Source organism: Falco biarmicus, chromosome 8 (assembly GCF_023638135.1).
Source record: "Falco biarmicus isolate bFalBia1 chromosome 8, bFalBia1.pri, whole genome shotgun sequence".
NCBI classification, from domain to species: domain Eukaryota; kingdom Metazoa; phylum Chordata; class Aves; order Falconiformes; family Falconidae; genus Falco; species Falco biarmicus.
In genome coordinates, this window is record NC_079295.1 from 32,060,430 (window position 1) to 32,076,516 (window position 16,087).

A 16,087-nucleotide genomic window follows, 5' to 3' on the forward strand; every position below is an offset into this window, starting at 1 on the left:
CAAATATTAACCTCTACCTAAGTTTCACAGAAGCAGCTGCAGATCAGCTGTTGCATCTTGCTGATTCTTATCCCTCTTTTAAAGAATTTAATCAAGGATGATTGCAAGTTCTGACCAACTAGAGTAAGAGGTTTGCAGATGAGGATACAAAACTGTATGAAGCCTCTGAGAATCTGAGCAATATACAATGTTTCATATAGCTTCCACTCACTAATATGAGATCACATGGAAGATGCAAATCAGGCAAATCCTCTTTTCAGAAGCACCAAAGCTAACTGCAGGATAGGATTCCTCTCCTTGCTGTTTGTGAGCTAACCACACCAAATTTGCTATATAAAATCCAGACTAGACCAACAATTTCCTCGCAGGTCTACAGCAATATGTGGAGATTACAGCAGAAAGGATTGCTTGAGGGTTTCTCCCTGCTTGATTACGAGTTCAGAGGATTCTGCATACTGCTATAGCAGTGAAAAAATAGTGGGTCAAATTTGTCTCCATTGGGTGCCCCTGTCCAGCTCCGCTGACGTCAGTGTTGCTATTACCAGATTTAGCAGATGATTGCTGGAAAAGAGGATAATGGTGACCTTCAGTTAAATGAAACCTTTAGAAGGGGGGTGAAACCTCAGCACCTCATTCATGGACTCAAATCCACTTCTGTTTGACGGGGCTGCACTATTGACTGAGGAAAACTTGCCCTACTGAATTTTATTTTAATTTTTTTAATAATTTCTGATCTTTAAGTGGTTAAGTTGGCACAGCTACAGCATCTGTTCCTCTGAGGCGCTTGTTCCCCAATTTTGATTTTTTGAGTAACAAGAAAAATCTATTCTAAGGGCAACTTCGAGACATAAAGGGAAGAAGTGAGATGCATTTGTGATGCAACATGGAGAACTGATTTAGGACAGGGCAAATAGGACAAAGATTTATATTTTATGGTTGAATGACCAGGCTTGTAGATGAATGTTGTTTTGTTAGAAAGTAAACACCAAGCGATCATCATGTAGAAGATTGTGCAGAGCTGTGAGCAGCACCACAAGGAATCAGGCAGTGCCTACCTGAAAGAAGAGCTTGTTCTTCACTGCACCAGGCATATCCAGGATGCATTTTTATAACCTCATCTCACATTAACATCTGCATACAGTCATATTTCCTACACGTGTATAATACCCATTTGATTTTATTTTGGTTTTTACTTTTGAACGAACATCGACGTCATACACAATTGCATTGCAAATTAAATGCTTCATTGGTTTTACACAGACTCATGACAGAAAGGTGGTCAGACTGAAATCAGTATTGCAGTCTTCAGAGTTTCCTCTTTCTGTTTCTAAACTTCCTAATGTTAAATGTCATCAGCAGCTGAAAAAATCAAAGGAAATCTGCCAGGCATCTACAGCCAGGCTCAGTAACCACATTAGCCACTCTGCTCACATTGGATTATAAGGACTCAGAGGTACCTGTTTCTGAAGTAAACCTTCCCAAAAGCATGTAACAGTGGAACAAGCTTAGCTGCTTAGTCATACTAGCCAGTGTGAAATAAATGATAGCTGTATGGCAGCTTTAGGATCCAACAGCAGGACTCTACAGCTGAGTAGATCTCATGACACAATTAATGTTTTTTTGGGTTTTTTTGGAAGCCAGGCAGCATTAGGCTGTGTCAAGTCTTGTTGTAAGACCTCAAAAATGACCAACTTTTTCTGGGCAGCACTAATAAAACCTCAGTAGGAGTGCTGGGTTCAGTGCAGGTGCTCCCTCTTATTGATGAAACGGCAAGTGCTCAGAAGGGACCAAAACCAACCACCGGGCTGGAAAGCATCAACTAAGAAACAAACTTGATGAGAGAATTGGAGCTGTGCAGAGACATGGTAATAGTCTTCGAATACAGAGAAGATAACTGTAAAGGAGAGAAAAATATACTGTCCTTATCTACTGTGAATAGCTTATGTAGCACTGTGTTTTAAAATTGAAGTGGGGAAATTTGAAGTGAAACATCAAGAAAAAAAATCAAACTGTTGAAAAGGGTGCCCAGCAAAACTGTAGGGGTTTCATCCTTTGAGGTTTTTAAACAAGGGCTAAACAAATACCTGTGAGAAATGTTATGGGTATAGTTGGCTCCTGAACGAGGAGGGAGATCAATGCCTCAGAGTTCTGTGCAGCCTAGATTGGAAACTCTGTAAAATCTTTACATCTATCTCATGTTATTCTTATATTCTTTATTCCCTATAAATTCTCCTGATACAGAGGTTTTTTACATTATTTTTTCTATATTTGCAAAGGATTTTGTAATGTCCCTCCCAACTGAAAAGCCCTGAATAAAATAAATAAAATGTTTTCAGGAAAACCAGGAATTACACAAGCTCCTTATGCAGCCTATTCTTTACATCTAAGCTTTTTCTTAACTTAGATCTTCCTTGCAGCAAATTAAGAGGATTATTTTTAATCCTGCCTTTTGCAGTCATGGAGAAAAAAGATTTATCATTATTTCTTACCTTCCCGTATTTGAAGACTTTTCTTTCTAATCAGTCCTCTCCCTTCTAAACTAAACAAACCCAATACTTCAACACTTCCTCACAGGTCACACCACTGAAACTCTCCTAATTTGTAATTTTCTCCACTGGACTCTCTCCAGTTCATCCACATGCTCCTAAAGGATTGCAATCCCAAATTGGATGTGGTTTTCCAGCTATGACCTTACTAATGCTGAGCAAGGTAAAAGATGCAAGACAATCATTTGTCATCTAGAACAGCCCTGTAATTGTGGAAGGTATCAACATTTGCCTTTTTATCGCTGTTTACAACAAACCTCTTTCAGTTTACAGTCAACTACTATTGCCAAACTTTTTTTAAAATCGTAGTTTTGTTTTGCTGATGAAAACTGAGACATGAGGATTATTTCCAGAACTCTAAAATCCATCAATATTTATAAAAGCACTCTGAAATCTATACTGGGAAAAGCAAAGTATTTCTTAGTGGTGTATAAATATTGTTATAGCTATAAATATACCTGTACTTTCAAATGCTTTCAAATCGGTTTATTTTTGACCTTTTAGCAATTAAAAACTAGACCAGAGAGACAGTGGGAAAGACAAGGCTGGTGTATGGAGACTTGGGGAAATGCTGCTCCTTTGCATATATCACAAGCAGCACAAAAGTCTGTATTTCCAGAAAGATACAGTTACTGGTCCTGGACTGACCGCTTTTGTTTAGGAAACAAGAAAACGTGCTGTAAAAAGCAATAAAAATAGAAAGCAGCTGTGCTGCTCTTATGCCGTGCTCTGGCTCTTTTCATACTTTGTATACAGCCACAAAGCTGACCCTGTCCAGGCTTCTCTGCCTGCCCAGGGCGCGCGAGGTAGCCCTCCACCCACTCCACGCCAGCAGCATCACCCAGCCCAACAACACGGGCTCCCAGGGCCAGGGCCGCAGCAGAGGCTGCCAGCCCGGACCAAGGCACTCTGCCTTCCCACCCCATTTGTATCTGATCTTCCTCTGCTGCAAATGTTCCAGTTTCTTAGGGGCAGCCGCTGACCCAGCAGCCCAACCCAGCACAGTCCCCAGGACTGGCTTTCGCTGGGCAATGGCTCCACCAGCTAATGAGGGGCAGAGTCAGCAATAGGCAACGTCAGCGTCTCCTGCGTGCTGCCTCCCTGCAGGCTCTGCATGGCAAGAAAGGCCACCGCTGAGCAGTAGGAGGGGAAAAAGAAGGATTGGGGATGGTCTGGAAAGCAGAGCAGTGCATGAGGGAGATGGAGGGATTGCTGGGATAGGTGGGATGAGGTGGCACAGCTGCATATTCCAGCTGACTCAGGCCCCAGTTTGCTACAGTAGGACTAGGAAAATAACTCCAGTTTTCCAGGACATTTTAGATTACTGCTGCATGGACATGCGTAGGATATTTTGTCTTATTTATGTGTGTGTGCAAGTGCCTGAATAAACTCCTGTGTGACCAGGGGAACAACTTAGTCTAGGAACATTGTGGAAGTCAGCTGGACCCAGCAGAGGTTAAGCTTTGAGCCACAACGCAGAGAGAAGCGGGGACCAAAGACCTGCCCATGCCACCAGCTGGGCTGCTCTCCCACACAAACCCTGCCAGATGCACTGTTGGTGTGCACAGACACGGAAGCACGTTGAAATGTCATGGTATAAGAGAAGGGAGAGAAAAAAAGGAATCTATGGCTACCTTTGATACTAATTCATCTCATCCAGGGCTACTAATATACCCTAAGAATAGAGGCAGCTACCAGCGCCAGCATTCAAAGGAAAGAAAAATGGCCAAAATAATTACGTTTGCTATTAAGTATACAAGTTCCCTCCCAAAAATGCAATTCAGGGAACTTTAATATTATCTTTCAGGGAAATGTAAGTAGTGCCACAAAAAAACTCTCTCTTTTTTTCTGAAAATGCGATTGTCTTCCTAATGCAAAATGTTCTGTTTGTGACAAAACCCTGTGCCCTTAATAATCATCCATATTACTCCCTACACACAAATGTATTAATATCTACATATCAATATAATTTAACTGCACATCACTGCAACATTACCTGGCTCCTGCCTGAAGACTATCTCACAACTACCCTTATAAACACCTGTTTTGAAATTACAGGGCTAAGGAGCTCCAGGTTTTAAACAGAAAGGCAATGTTGCACTGCCTGCCTCAGCGTACTACTTTAACTAATCCAACCCTACATGTTCCTAGTTTCCAAGAAAAAAGGCCACATATAATTATGTACAAGAGGTCTGGGGGAAAGGTGGGTGATGTGGCACAAAGAGTACATTTTCAAGAGATTTGAAAGCTGGTGCAGCTTACCAAGATCAACGATCAATGACATGTCATCCCAGAGGAGCACTGAAAAATGCCTTTTTAGTTCTGCTCCCCTTCTGTCTGCCTGTATTTTCTGTTTCTAAGCAAGCAGTTTGCGGACAGTGTGCATGTTTGTGTAGTCAGCACGCACTGTGCATGCATTTAAGCACACACAGCACCCATATAACACAGTATTAGAGATTACAGGCAAATAAAGTACTGTGCAAAGCTGGGTAGTATAAAGAAATGCATATTTAAATTAGAAGTTAACACAGAGAGAAAGAGTTGAGACAGGAGATGGAGAAATTGTTCCTATGATCTAATCAATAAAATGTCCATCTAGCAGATACTGAAATGGTCTCTAGGCCACAGAGAGCAGCATGTTTTCATTTTGACTAATGCATCTCAAACATAAAGCAGCGGGAAATACTGTAAATAACAGACGTTTAAAAATAGTACCCAAGAACAACAAAAAGTCTAGCTGAAAATAATACATCTGCATCACGTTTAAATTGGTTTTCAAGAAACAGCCTGGCACATGCAACATCAGCCTCTCAAAAAAGAGCTTAATACAAGAAGTAGTATGGAAGTAGATTGAGTGGAAAACATTTTCTGAGCTGCTGGATTTATAAAAAAGTAATACTGTTACAGGGAAAGTTTCAACAAAATGGGGTGGGGGGGGAAGAGAGAGAAGCTTTTCCTTCTAAAAGTGAGGGGCAGTGAAGTTTTAGGACTCAGCTTGATATTTCAATAAATAATTATGTTTTTCCAACTGAACAACAGCTAGACACGGCAAACTGTAATTAACACCAAGAAGCATAATACCGTTTGGCATGCTTACACCTTGTTTCTGAACAGGAGGCTGCAAGAAACCCTTAAAAGCTATTCAAAGAAACTTGTAATTATAATTATGTGCTAGTGTGATTAGGCTTTTCTAATAATGTCATGCCTATTGAGTGCACCCTATTGAAAGGCCAACATAAAAAATGCACTGTTCCACTGATCTGTATGCTTATGTCAGAAGCCCTATTTGGAGATCTGAGAAATGCAAGGAACATTACTATGGAGATTAAGAAATTTGGTTTAGCACTGTAAAATAATATTATGAATGAATAATATTAGCACCAACTATTAATAAATGTGCCAGCATTTCCCGTTAGAAGACAACATATGTGGCTGCTTATAGCTATGCCAACATTTTTTTAAGCTGTGGGAGTGAATCTCATGTTAAAAAGTTCTTTTAATACTTTAAGGTTTTGATAACCTGGAGCAGAACTTGACTATGGGCAAAAAAGTGGCCAGCAAATACACAGTTTTGACTGTGCATGAAGGATCAAAACAGCATAAATAAGGTCATAGAGCAATCCGATTATGCAAGCAACTATAAAGGTACTAAATATTTTTATTATTATTACAAATAGTCATTATAATAGAAACTCTTGTCGCCTTTACGGCAGGAAACAAATCTATCATCTACACCTTTATGTAAAATAAGCCATAAAAGTGCTCTCAGTCCAACTGCGTTGATAAATAGTTCTTGTTAATTTTCATTTAGAAGGACTGAAAGGTATAAGCAAAAATGAAGATGCCTGCTACCTTAATCAATCCGTGTACTTGAGAACATATTCTCAAAAGCTAAACACAGTGGTGTGACTCCTGAGGACCCATGGGTATACGTGGGTATGTAGTTATAGAAGGTGAACAGCATCTGGCTGTTACAACGTAAGCAAGAAACCTTTGCAAGTGCTGAAGTCTGTAATGATCTAGTACAAGTGTATACCAGCTGCTGTTTGAATACTTGGGTTACCGAGCAATTTTTGCAGATGATCACGTCTTCCACACAGCCTAGATGAGTTTACAGCATGTGGGACAAGTTAGACAAAAGAGCCTTCCTTGTGCCACTCAGCCTCCCTTCTCCTCTCCAACAACTTTGTGCCTCATCTGACAATCACTCACCTCCAGATGTACCAATTATTATTATTTCTGGAGTCAAAGTAGAATTTACCACCCCCATTTGGAAAACACTCTTGGGGCTGCGAAAACCTTCAGACAAAACAGGGAGGATATATAATGATGTATTAAGAAGAAAATAAATTAATGTCCATAAAGCAAGGCATTACCATTCTCTTCATCTCCTTGGAGACCTGATGAGCTCCAAGGTGGTTATAAAAGGGCCGGTCAACACCCCAGTGTGGTGGGTTGTGGCTGATGGAATTAGCACGTTGACGATTCATCTTGGCTATTGTGGCTTTCTCATCTTTCTGAAATACAAACAAGAGAGAAATGCAGAATAAATTTTGAAAGGTTTACATAGCAGTCATTCTCTAAGCATCCTTCACTTCTGATCTCTCACTCCAGAAGATGGTTTTGCGTCTTGGACTTTAAGAAGTGACCACTGATCAGGAGCAGTCCTGGTCCACCATTTCTTTTTCTTCTCATCTTTTAGAACACTTGCCCCTAAGTGGTGCCCGCCATTTTACACCTTGGCTTGTTTTGAACGACCACCACAACCTGTGTAAACACAGGGAGCATTCCAAAATGGAGATATCTAATTTTTCTTTTTAGTAAACAATAATTTCAGATAGGAAATTGCAGTTTCAAGCTGAGATACTACATAGAATGCCCCTTTCCCCTCTGCCAGCCCCCCCCTCCCCCCCCCCCAAAAAAAAAAAAAACCCCGAACAAACCAAGACTGGTGCATCTGCAAGAGAAATGACACACAGAGTGATCTGGTTGAAGAACAGGAGCCTTGAAGCTCCTTGCAGCTATGGGAATAAAGGACACCTTTCTCTGTAGGTACAAGCCAATAAGTTTCCACACTTGGAAGAGCAGCTTCCCAGACACACTAAGGAAAGCATGTAAATCTTGCAAACAAATTAACAGCGTAGCTGTTAAGGGCAGTGGTATTGCAGCGTGTGACAAAATAGTCTCCTCTACCCTAATGCTAGCTGCAAATTTTATCATTGACACTAGCTTTCCTGAAGTCTGGACAAAGTCTTTGGGTTTGTTATATAGAGCTTGCTTTGAATCTTGGTTGTAATTGGAGCTTACTGCAATGTTTGCACAGGATCTGTCGGAAAGGTTTCATTCAAGCTCAATGCAGTTACAAGAGCACAGAAGTGCAGCATGTAACTACGCTAAACAACAGGCTGCTTAGTTCCTTATTTTGAATATATTCTCTAGCTAAAAACACAGGCAGGTTTCCACGTGGAATGTGTTCTGCAGAAACACAGGATTTTATTGCACAAGACCAAACCCTTTAATCTTCTTGAGCAAGAACTGCACTGGAGATTTGCTCCATGAGGACTGTGCAATTTACCTGTACTGACTCAGAAGGCAGAGGAGTGGCAATTACTACATCCTTGCTTAAAAGAGACAAACTCAGGAAAGCTTGAAAATTTGGACAGTAGGGATAGCTACTCTACATGGCTGTTTATTACTTGAGAGATTAAACTTTTTCAAGAGAATCACTGCTTCCATGAGATTATTGAAAAAATTAGACATGAGAGTTAATTTTGGATTTCAGAAAGTGTTCGGACAACTGAATAATTTAAAAAGAAAGCGTAAGTCGTTTTAAACTCTAGAATTTTGGTTCAAGTGTTGTATGACAATACAGGTAGGTCTGCACTTTATTTTTTTTTTGCCTGGAGTCTGCTTTCCTTACCTATTTATTTTGATTCTCCACTATTCACTGTAACTTATACCTGTCAAGAGTTTGTAAAATACCTGGTGTTATTTCCATGGTAACCGGAGAGTTAAATGTCAAGCGTTATGCTGCCTTAAATTAATTTTTTGAAAGGAATTTTTAAAAGCCTGCTAAAATTCAGCACTGGGGAAAGCTGCCTGATTGACAAGCATGGGAAATCATCACCTCTTTTCTTGCAAAGAAGAGACAGCTATGATGACAACATTTCCCATGAGACCACAAGCTCACCACACAGGTACAAAACGTTTCAAGCAATGTAGCGCTGCAGGCTTCGTGGCCACTAGCTGGGGACATGGTGACACTTGTGACAGGGGCCCTGTGCCAGACACCCAACTGGCCCTGTAACAGTAAGTGGCAGTGGTCATTGCAGCTCTGGGCTGCCAGCAAGGATCTTTTTCCACCCAGCCAGGCTGACATGGGTAGGATCTCAAGTAAACTCAGTGGGAGCAAACCTAAGTGAGCTGTCAGCTCCCCGGGATGTTTGCTGGGGAGAACCGAACATGCTCCCACACTGCACACCCCCAGGACAGCAAATGCCTCCCACGTCACCTCTTCCCCATATTGAACCCACCACCGTTTCATCTGCAAGAGCTGAAAACTCCATTGCTTGGCTCCAGCTGAATTTCACATGAGCCGTCATGACAGAGCCACTGGATAATCTCCAGGAGAACTGTGTTTTAAATGTTCCTAAAAATACACTAATGTGATGCAACGCTGATGTCCAGATTTGAGCTGGTTTGAGGTTTTGTTTTTCAAAAGTCACTGCTTTTTATGGTCTCTGCCATCACTTGTAGCACTTCGTGTGTTTTCAGTTATGCAATCTTTTTCATAGTTATGATTCTTTCTTCTATGATGTGATGCCAGAAAAGTGGTAGAAGATACAGTTTCATTATTTCCAAGCAAATATATATTGCTTTCTATAATAGAAGTGACACTGTCAATCCATTTTATTGCAACTTAGTGAAAGGTTTTCAACCAAAAGCAATCAAAAAACCCAGACACTGAAAGCAGTCCAGGGACCTATGAAAAAGCAAAGCTATTTGGTTACATTGCAAATACCTTTACATCAACAGATGATAAAAGATACATACAACAGGTTTCCCTCCATGAGTTAGTAAATTTGGTTAGAATTTGGAAAAGGCCTTAATGTCAAAAATCCAAGCAGACCTATGGTGGTTTGACCCTGGCTGAACGCTACGTACTCATCAAAGCTGCTCTGCCACTCCCCTCCTCAACTGGACAGGGGAGAGAAAATGTAACAAAAGGTTCATGGGTTGAGATAAGGACAGGGAGATCACTCAGCAGTTACTGTCCCGGGCAAAACAGACTTGACTTGGGGAAATTAATTTAATTTATTACCAATCAAAACAGGAAAAAACACCTTCCTGCCACCCCTCCCCCCTTCCCGTGCTGAATTCCCAATTCCTCTATCCCCTCCCTCTGAGTGGTGCAGGGGCATAGGGGTTACAGTCAGTTAATCACACATCATTTCTGCTGCTCCTTCCTCCTCACACCCTGCCCTGCTTCAGCATGGGGTCCCTCCCATGGGAGACCGTTCTCCATGAACTTCTCCGACTTCAGTCCTTCCCACGGGCTGCAGTTCTTCACGAACTGCTCCAGCGAGGGTCCCTCCCACAGGGCGAAGCCCCTCAGGAACAGACGGCTCCAGCCGGGGTCCCCGTGGGGTCACAAGTGCTGCCAGCGGCCCTGCCCCAGCCGGGGCTCCTCTCTCCATGGGGCCACAGGCCCTGCCGGGACCCTATTCCAGCACAGCCTGCCCACGGGGTCACAGCCTCCTTCGGGCACCCCCTGCCCTGGCGTGGGCTCCATGGGCTGAGGGGACAGCCCGCCTCGCCATGGGCTTCAGGGGAACCTCTGCTCCAGCGCCTGGAGCCCCTCATCCCCTCCTTACTTCACTGACCTGGGTGTCTGCAGAGTTGTTGCTTTCACAGTCTCACTCCTCTCTCCAGCTGATGCAGATTTTAATTTTTTTTTCCCTTCTTGATATGCTATCCCAGGGGCCCTACCACCAGTGCTGATTAGTTTGGCCTTGGCCAAAAGATGGATTGTTTTGGAGCGAGCTGGCATTTGCTTCATTGGACATGGGGGAAGCTTCTGGTATCTTCTCACAGAAGGCACCCCTGTAGTGCCCTGCTACTGAAACCTTGCTGTGCAATCCTACTGCAATCCCTCTCAGCCACTGAGTGATCCTGCTACCTGCTGCTGCTAGTGCTGGTGACTCTGAAGCATCACTTAATCAATTTGAAGGGAATAAAAGACCTCACGTTTACTGACACATCTGGGTTGTTGTGGTTGAGGTAAGGGTGGGACAAATGGGTAAATATATTCTTCTGAGATTGTTTCTAACCTTGAGGTCAGGTACCATGATTTTCCATAGCTACATTAACTCTGGGAATATTTCCTCACACCTCCTGTAGAAGGTTTCCACTGGATTGTGAACCATGTTTCAGCAACATTTCCAATCAGATTAAAACACATATATACAAGCATAGTGAATTTTTGGTTTCCTACATGTACACCATGCTACTGTATTAACTTGAACAATTGTTGTTAATATCAATACTTACTGAAAAACATTTTTTAAAATCTGATATTCTAAAAAGTCTATCTAATTTATTTTCTGAAAAAAAATCACTTGTTCAGTGGGTGATGATAATAATAAACTCTAAAAATGAAGAATTAGAAGGATCACAGCTCCTCTGTGGAAATTTATGAGGATCCTTCCTCTGTTTCTTCCTGGCTAAGTGACAGCATGAGGACAATTTGCACACAGGGCTACCTAAGGCATAATAACACTGGACAGAAGAATAAAGAAAAGGAAGAGATGATACCATTCAGTCCTACTCATTACAGGTACTACCAGCAACAGGGGAAGGTGCAAAACCTGCTAACAGCAACAAGTTTTTCAGATTTAAAGTGGCTAAACTCCAGAAAGCTGTTGTGGGAACTTTTCAAATCTGGACTCGCAAAGAGACTGTAAATCTTATTCCCAGAGGTTTTATTGTGTTCCCACCACCAGTTCCCACACACTGAGCTACAGTAGTGCTATAGGAAAACTGCAGAAATAGCTGGGATTTTCTTATACTTATCAATTAAATCAAGAATGACTGTTACTTCTTTAGTGTGTGATAGGATTTTCCAACATATTGATCACTATCAGTGTAACAAAGCAGGGGAATTTGAGCATGGATCAGCCATTTCAGATTTGGCTACATATTATTCTTTAAATTGTCTTGAAGTCCAATTGACATGTGAATGAAGTGAATTTCTTGCAGTGCTACTTGTTCCAAACCATTGTCTTCATAAACCTACATGAGTGGAACCCTGCTGAGCTGTGATTAAATGTCTTGAATTGGGAATCGTCATCACATTAGATTGATTGTGTTTTAGGAGAGTCACATGCACAACATTTAAAGGACCATTTTGTTTCCTCAGCTGGATGGAGTTCCAGGACACTATTTAGAAAAGAATGAGAATTGTTTTTCTAGGAGTTACAGCCAAAGTTTTGTTGAGCTGTTTTAAGGCCACCAATAATAATCCTTTCTGAAACTGTTGTGTACCTGCTATTGTTAAAAGAAACACCCATGTTTACTGCAATTGAAAGACATTAGAAAAAAATAAACATTTTTTCAGTTTGCTGACACTGTGCACTCAGCACAGTGTTTAGTCAGCAGTATTGCTCATCTGTTGACAGTCACATTTTGTTTCCACTTGTATTCACAACAAAGCATTTCCCCAGACTTTTGACAATGATGAGGACAATAAAACTAACTGTAAACCTAAGGTGCTTTTAAAATCATTTCACCTTAATAAGTTTCCCACTCCTCCAAACACATACTTTTCCACCCTTCTCAGAGTAAAGCTTTTATCAATGATTAGAAGCTATGAGAAGGGTAGTTGTGATGGTTCTGCAAATTAGTGCAGCACCTGATCTCAAAGAAGAGAGTTGCCAACAACCACCAAGCAACATGCTCCTGTACAAACTCCAGAAACCTGGGCAGCACAAGGACTGGGACTACTGGGTACTACAACAATAATTAAACTGAGTACTGTAAGAATAGCAGGGATGTGACAGGATAGTAATGACTGGGACAGATATTTTGAATGAAACACAAAAGGACAAACATAAAAGTTGTGAAGGTGGAGGTACAGAGCTGTGTGTTAGCAATACTACAGTCTACAGGGTAAATCTAAAAAAAAAAGGAAGTATAACAGGAATAAAACCAAACCATTCTGTAGAAGGATAAAGACATTGTACCGAGTAATGCAATACCTCAGAGTTCAGTTTGGGAATCTGTAAAAACCTGGGTAATAGTATTAGTAATACTAGCTGATAATTCTGTTTATCTGGAAACACAGACTTTCATATAAAGAAATAAGATGAAAAGCCAATAATGGAGGAAAGGCAAAGATCTCCTTGGATAATTCCTGTATTTCTTTCACGCTAAGGTATTAAGTCCATTAGAAACACAAATTCAAATGAATGGGAAAAATACTGTATGAGAACAGAAGTCACCCTATATCATGTGAGGATAAAGGAAACAAGAATCTACATTACAGTAGAACTGAAGGAACAGATTATTTCTCTTCAGTCAATCACTATGACCACAGTAGAGGCAAAAGGGAAGAGGGATCATAAGTGTAGGGCTATAAACAGAAAACATGACTAAGCTGGAAGCAAAATTTAAGTATGATATGCTGAAGTCAGAAGGACAACCTCCACCCCAGATCTGTGCAAAACTGCCAGCTGCAATTTCAGTTCTGGTAACAGATACTTTTAATAACTATTTAGCTAGAGATCATGACACAGAACTTGTAGAGGAGCAAATGCTGGGCTTGGATTGACAACAGCCTTGAGAGCATCCAAGTTTTCCTAAACAGAAAAAATACAGTAGGTCTCACTGGCCTTGTTTTTTCCATAGAGCACTTGACAGTGCTGTGCTGGAGACTAACGGCTAAGACAGACGGGGAATACAAAGCTGGGCAAAAAGCTGGTTTCCAGTGAAATGGCAAGAGATGGTTTTGAATGAGGAAGTATTAGGCTGATTGGAAATTACTAGTAGAGTTACTCACTGATTACTCTCAGGGCAGATTTTGTTTAATTTTGTTCTTATCACATCTGGCGCCAAGTGTAGCGGTGACAGACTTTACTAATGAGAGAAGCAGAGGTAGTATTTAATAGATGAGAAAAAAGGAGTATTAGCACCTGACATTTGAGGACTAACATAGCAGAAATGGGACCCAAGACATTCAAGTGTACAAACTGCATGATCATTCACTTAGAGATTACAGTCAGAAACTTCATTATCAGGAATCACATTAGTTTATCACCAAATAAATATCAGACACCAAGATAATGCAACTACGCAAAAGGTAAAGGTTTCCTTTGATGATCACAAAAACAAAAAGCTTGCTGCCAGAGCTTATGCCTGTCTCTTCTTCATTGTGTGAACGCTTTATAAGAGTTTGTCTTAGGAGAAAAAAGGCTGAGAGGGAGAGAGAGGATACAATTGCTGACTGTCTGTCTGACAGCAGACGCCAGACCACCAGAGCAACCAGGCACCAGAGTAACCAGGTTTTAAAGCACCCCACTGTTAGCGCTAATGTGAGCAAACAAACCACAGAGAAAGATTCATCAGACAAAGATGGTGGAGCGTGTTAATTTATGACAAGAATTACTTTATATATATATATATATATACACATACTTATATATATGTATATATATATATCAGCTTACATTACAATGAAATGCATGGAAACCATTTTACCTCACACAGTTAACACCATTCTATATTTTAATTATCAAAACAGTAGCTTAAGGAATTGAAAACAAACACAAGGAAAACAAATTTGAAGCTTTGGATCTATGCTTTAAAAAAAAAATACCACGAAAACATTTATCTAGGGGAACATAACAGTGCAAATAACAAAGTCACTCCTGCATTGCTCTGGGGTATCTGGGCACTGCCTTCTTCACAGGCAAGCGCTCACCCACAAGAGCAGCAACATCACAGGCAGTGCAAACAGAAAGGTGAAAGTGGATCTTGTGGTAAAGATGAGGAAAAAGAAACCTAAATATTTTAGATTTTAAAACTTTGCAGTTTATTCTCTTTCAATAGAAAGCAACTCTTCTGTGTACCAGATAGAAAACAAAGACTACATTTTCAGCTCTAGGGATGTTATTTAAAGACTGAGTGATCAGAATCTAACTCCCCCCCCCCTAAAACTGAACCAAATATATTCCAGTTAACGACATCCTCAGAAGGAAAAAGACCTATTTTCAAAGAAGAAGCTAGTCTGAGTTCCTGGAACAAAAATATTAGATAAATGTTCCTCCCATTTACTCTGTGCCAAAGAAATGGCATTAACATGATGAAAAAGTCAAATAAACAAAAAAAGACTGGAAATTCAAAGTTATGGCTCCCCATGGCAACACTAAGCAGAAAGGGTACAGAACAGATGCTGTTACATTTTATACATTCATCATAACTCCTGGTATTGTTTGGTTTCAATGGCTGTGGGACTGATGGACCAGGTATTCAGATAATTCAGGTCTGTCTGTGTGAACTGAGGAATAGCTCAGGCTCACAGTTACGTGGGTCAGCTGTGCATCTGGTTCTCAGGTCAATGCAAAGCCTGTGCCTTGTGTGTGAAGATGACAGGAACCCAGACACGACTCACAGGAACCCATTACTAAGTTAGGTGAACGTTTTATGGCCATTACTGGAACAGACTGAACTGAAAACCTGGCTAAATACATGACAAGAAGTCAATGTATTGACTTCCATCAATTTTCCAAAATTATTCCATCAAGCAGAAATGGAAGGAAAAAGTGAAGTGCTAGAACTTTGCCTAGCATCAGGTAAAATATTCAAGACTGACTGAGCTGACTACAGGAGAAAGCTTTTCTCACTTCTGATCTTCCTATTAGGTGAAAATGAGTTTTTAAAGAGGGAGAGAACTTTAAACTATTCACAAAGAAAATGGCTATGGGAGCAAGAAAGTTGCAGCAGTATGGGCAAACCAGGAACACGCCCCCCCCCCCCCCCCCCCCAACCTCTAATATCCATGATTTTGGGTAGCAGTTTCTTCATGTTTCAATTTAGCACAGTAATTACGTCGGCTGTGCACATGTCCCAGTTCTTAGCCACCCTGGGGTGCAGTACATTAGAGCTGCATTATAGTAGTGCCTAGAGACATCAGCTGAGGGCTACACTGTGTAACAGAGCTGCAATAAATACATATAAAGCAGTGAAAGAAGGGGGTGGGGGCATGTGTCATCGTTTTATTTTACCATGAAAAATCCAGACACAAAGATGCAAGCTCCTCAAAATCTAAGCCTGGAATGGAATCCCCCTCTCTCCTGAGTCTCTGTCCAGTCTCTTAGTCAAATGACAGCCCTGTGTTCAAAAATGAAGTCAAGTCCCAAGCGCACTGTGTCTCTGTTTTTGAGTTTTTTGTCTACACTGGCAATGAGCAGAATCCTGATCTTAGGTTTTCCTCTTCTCTCCAGAGAAACCCTCAGTTCTCCACTAGAACATGCAGACAACTTGGT

General features: G+C 41.1%; 1 protein-coding gene across 2 annotated transcripts in view; it reads right to left on the minus strand.

The window, feature by feature from the left end:
• ADCY5 (adenylate cyclase 5) overlaps positions 1–16,087 on the minus strand; it is a 223,833-nt gene that overhangs the window by 39,950 nt on the left and 167,796 nt on the right. For both annotated transcript variants that reach the window (XM_056348488.1, XM_056348487.1), the window contains exon 8: positions 6,923–7,063. In XM_056348488.1, coding sequence (XP_056204463.1) covers positions 6,923–7,063 — 141 coding nt within the window. The remainder of the gene's footprint in view (positions 1–6,922; positions 7,064–16,087) is intronic.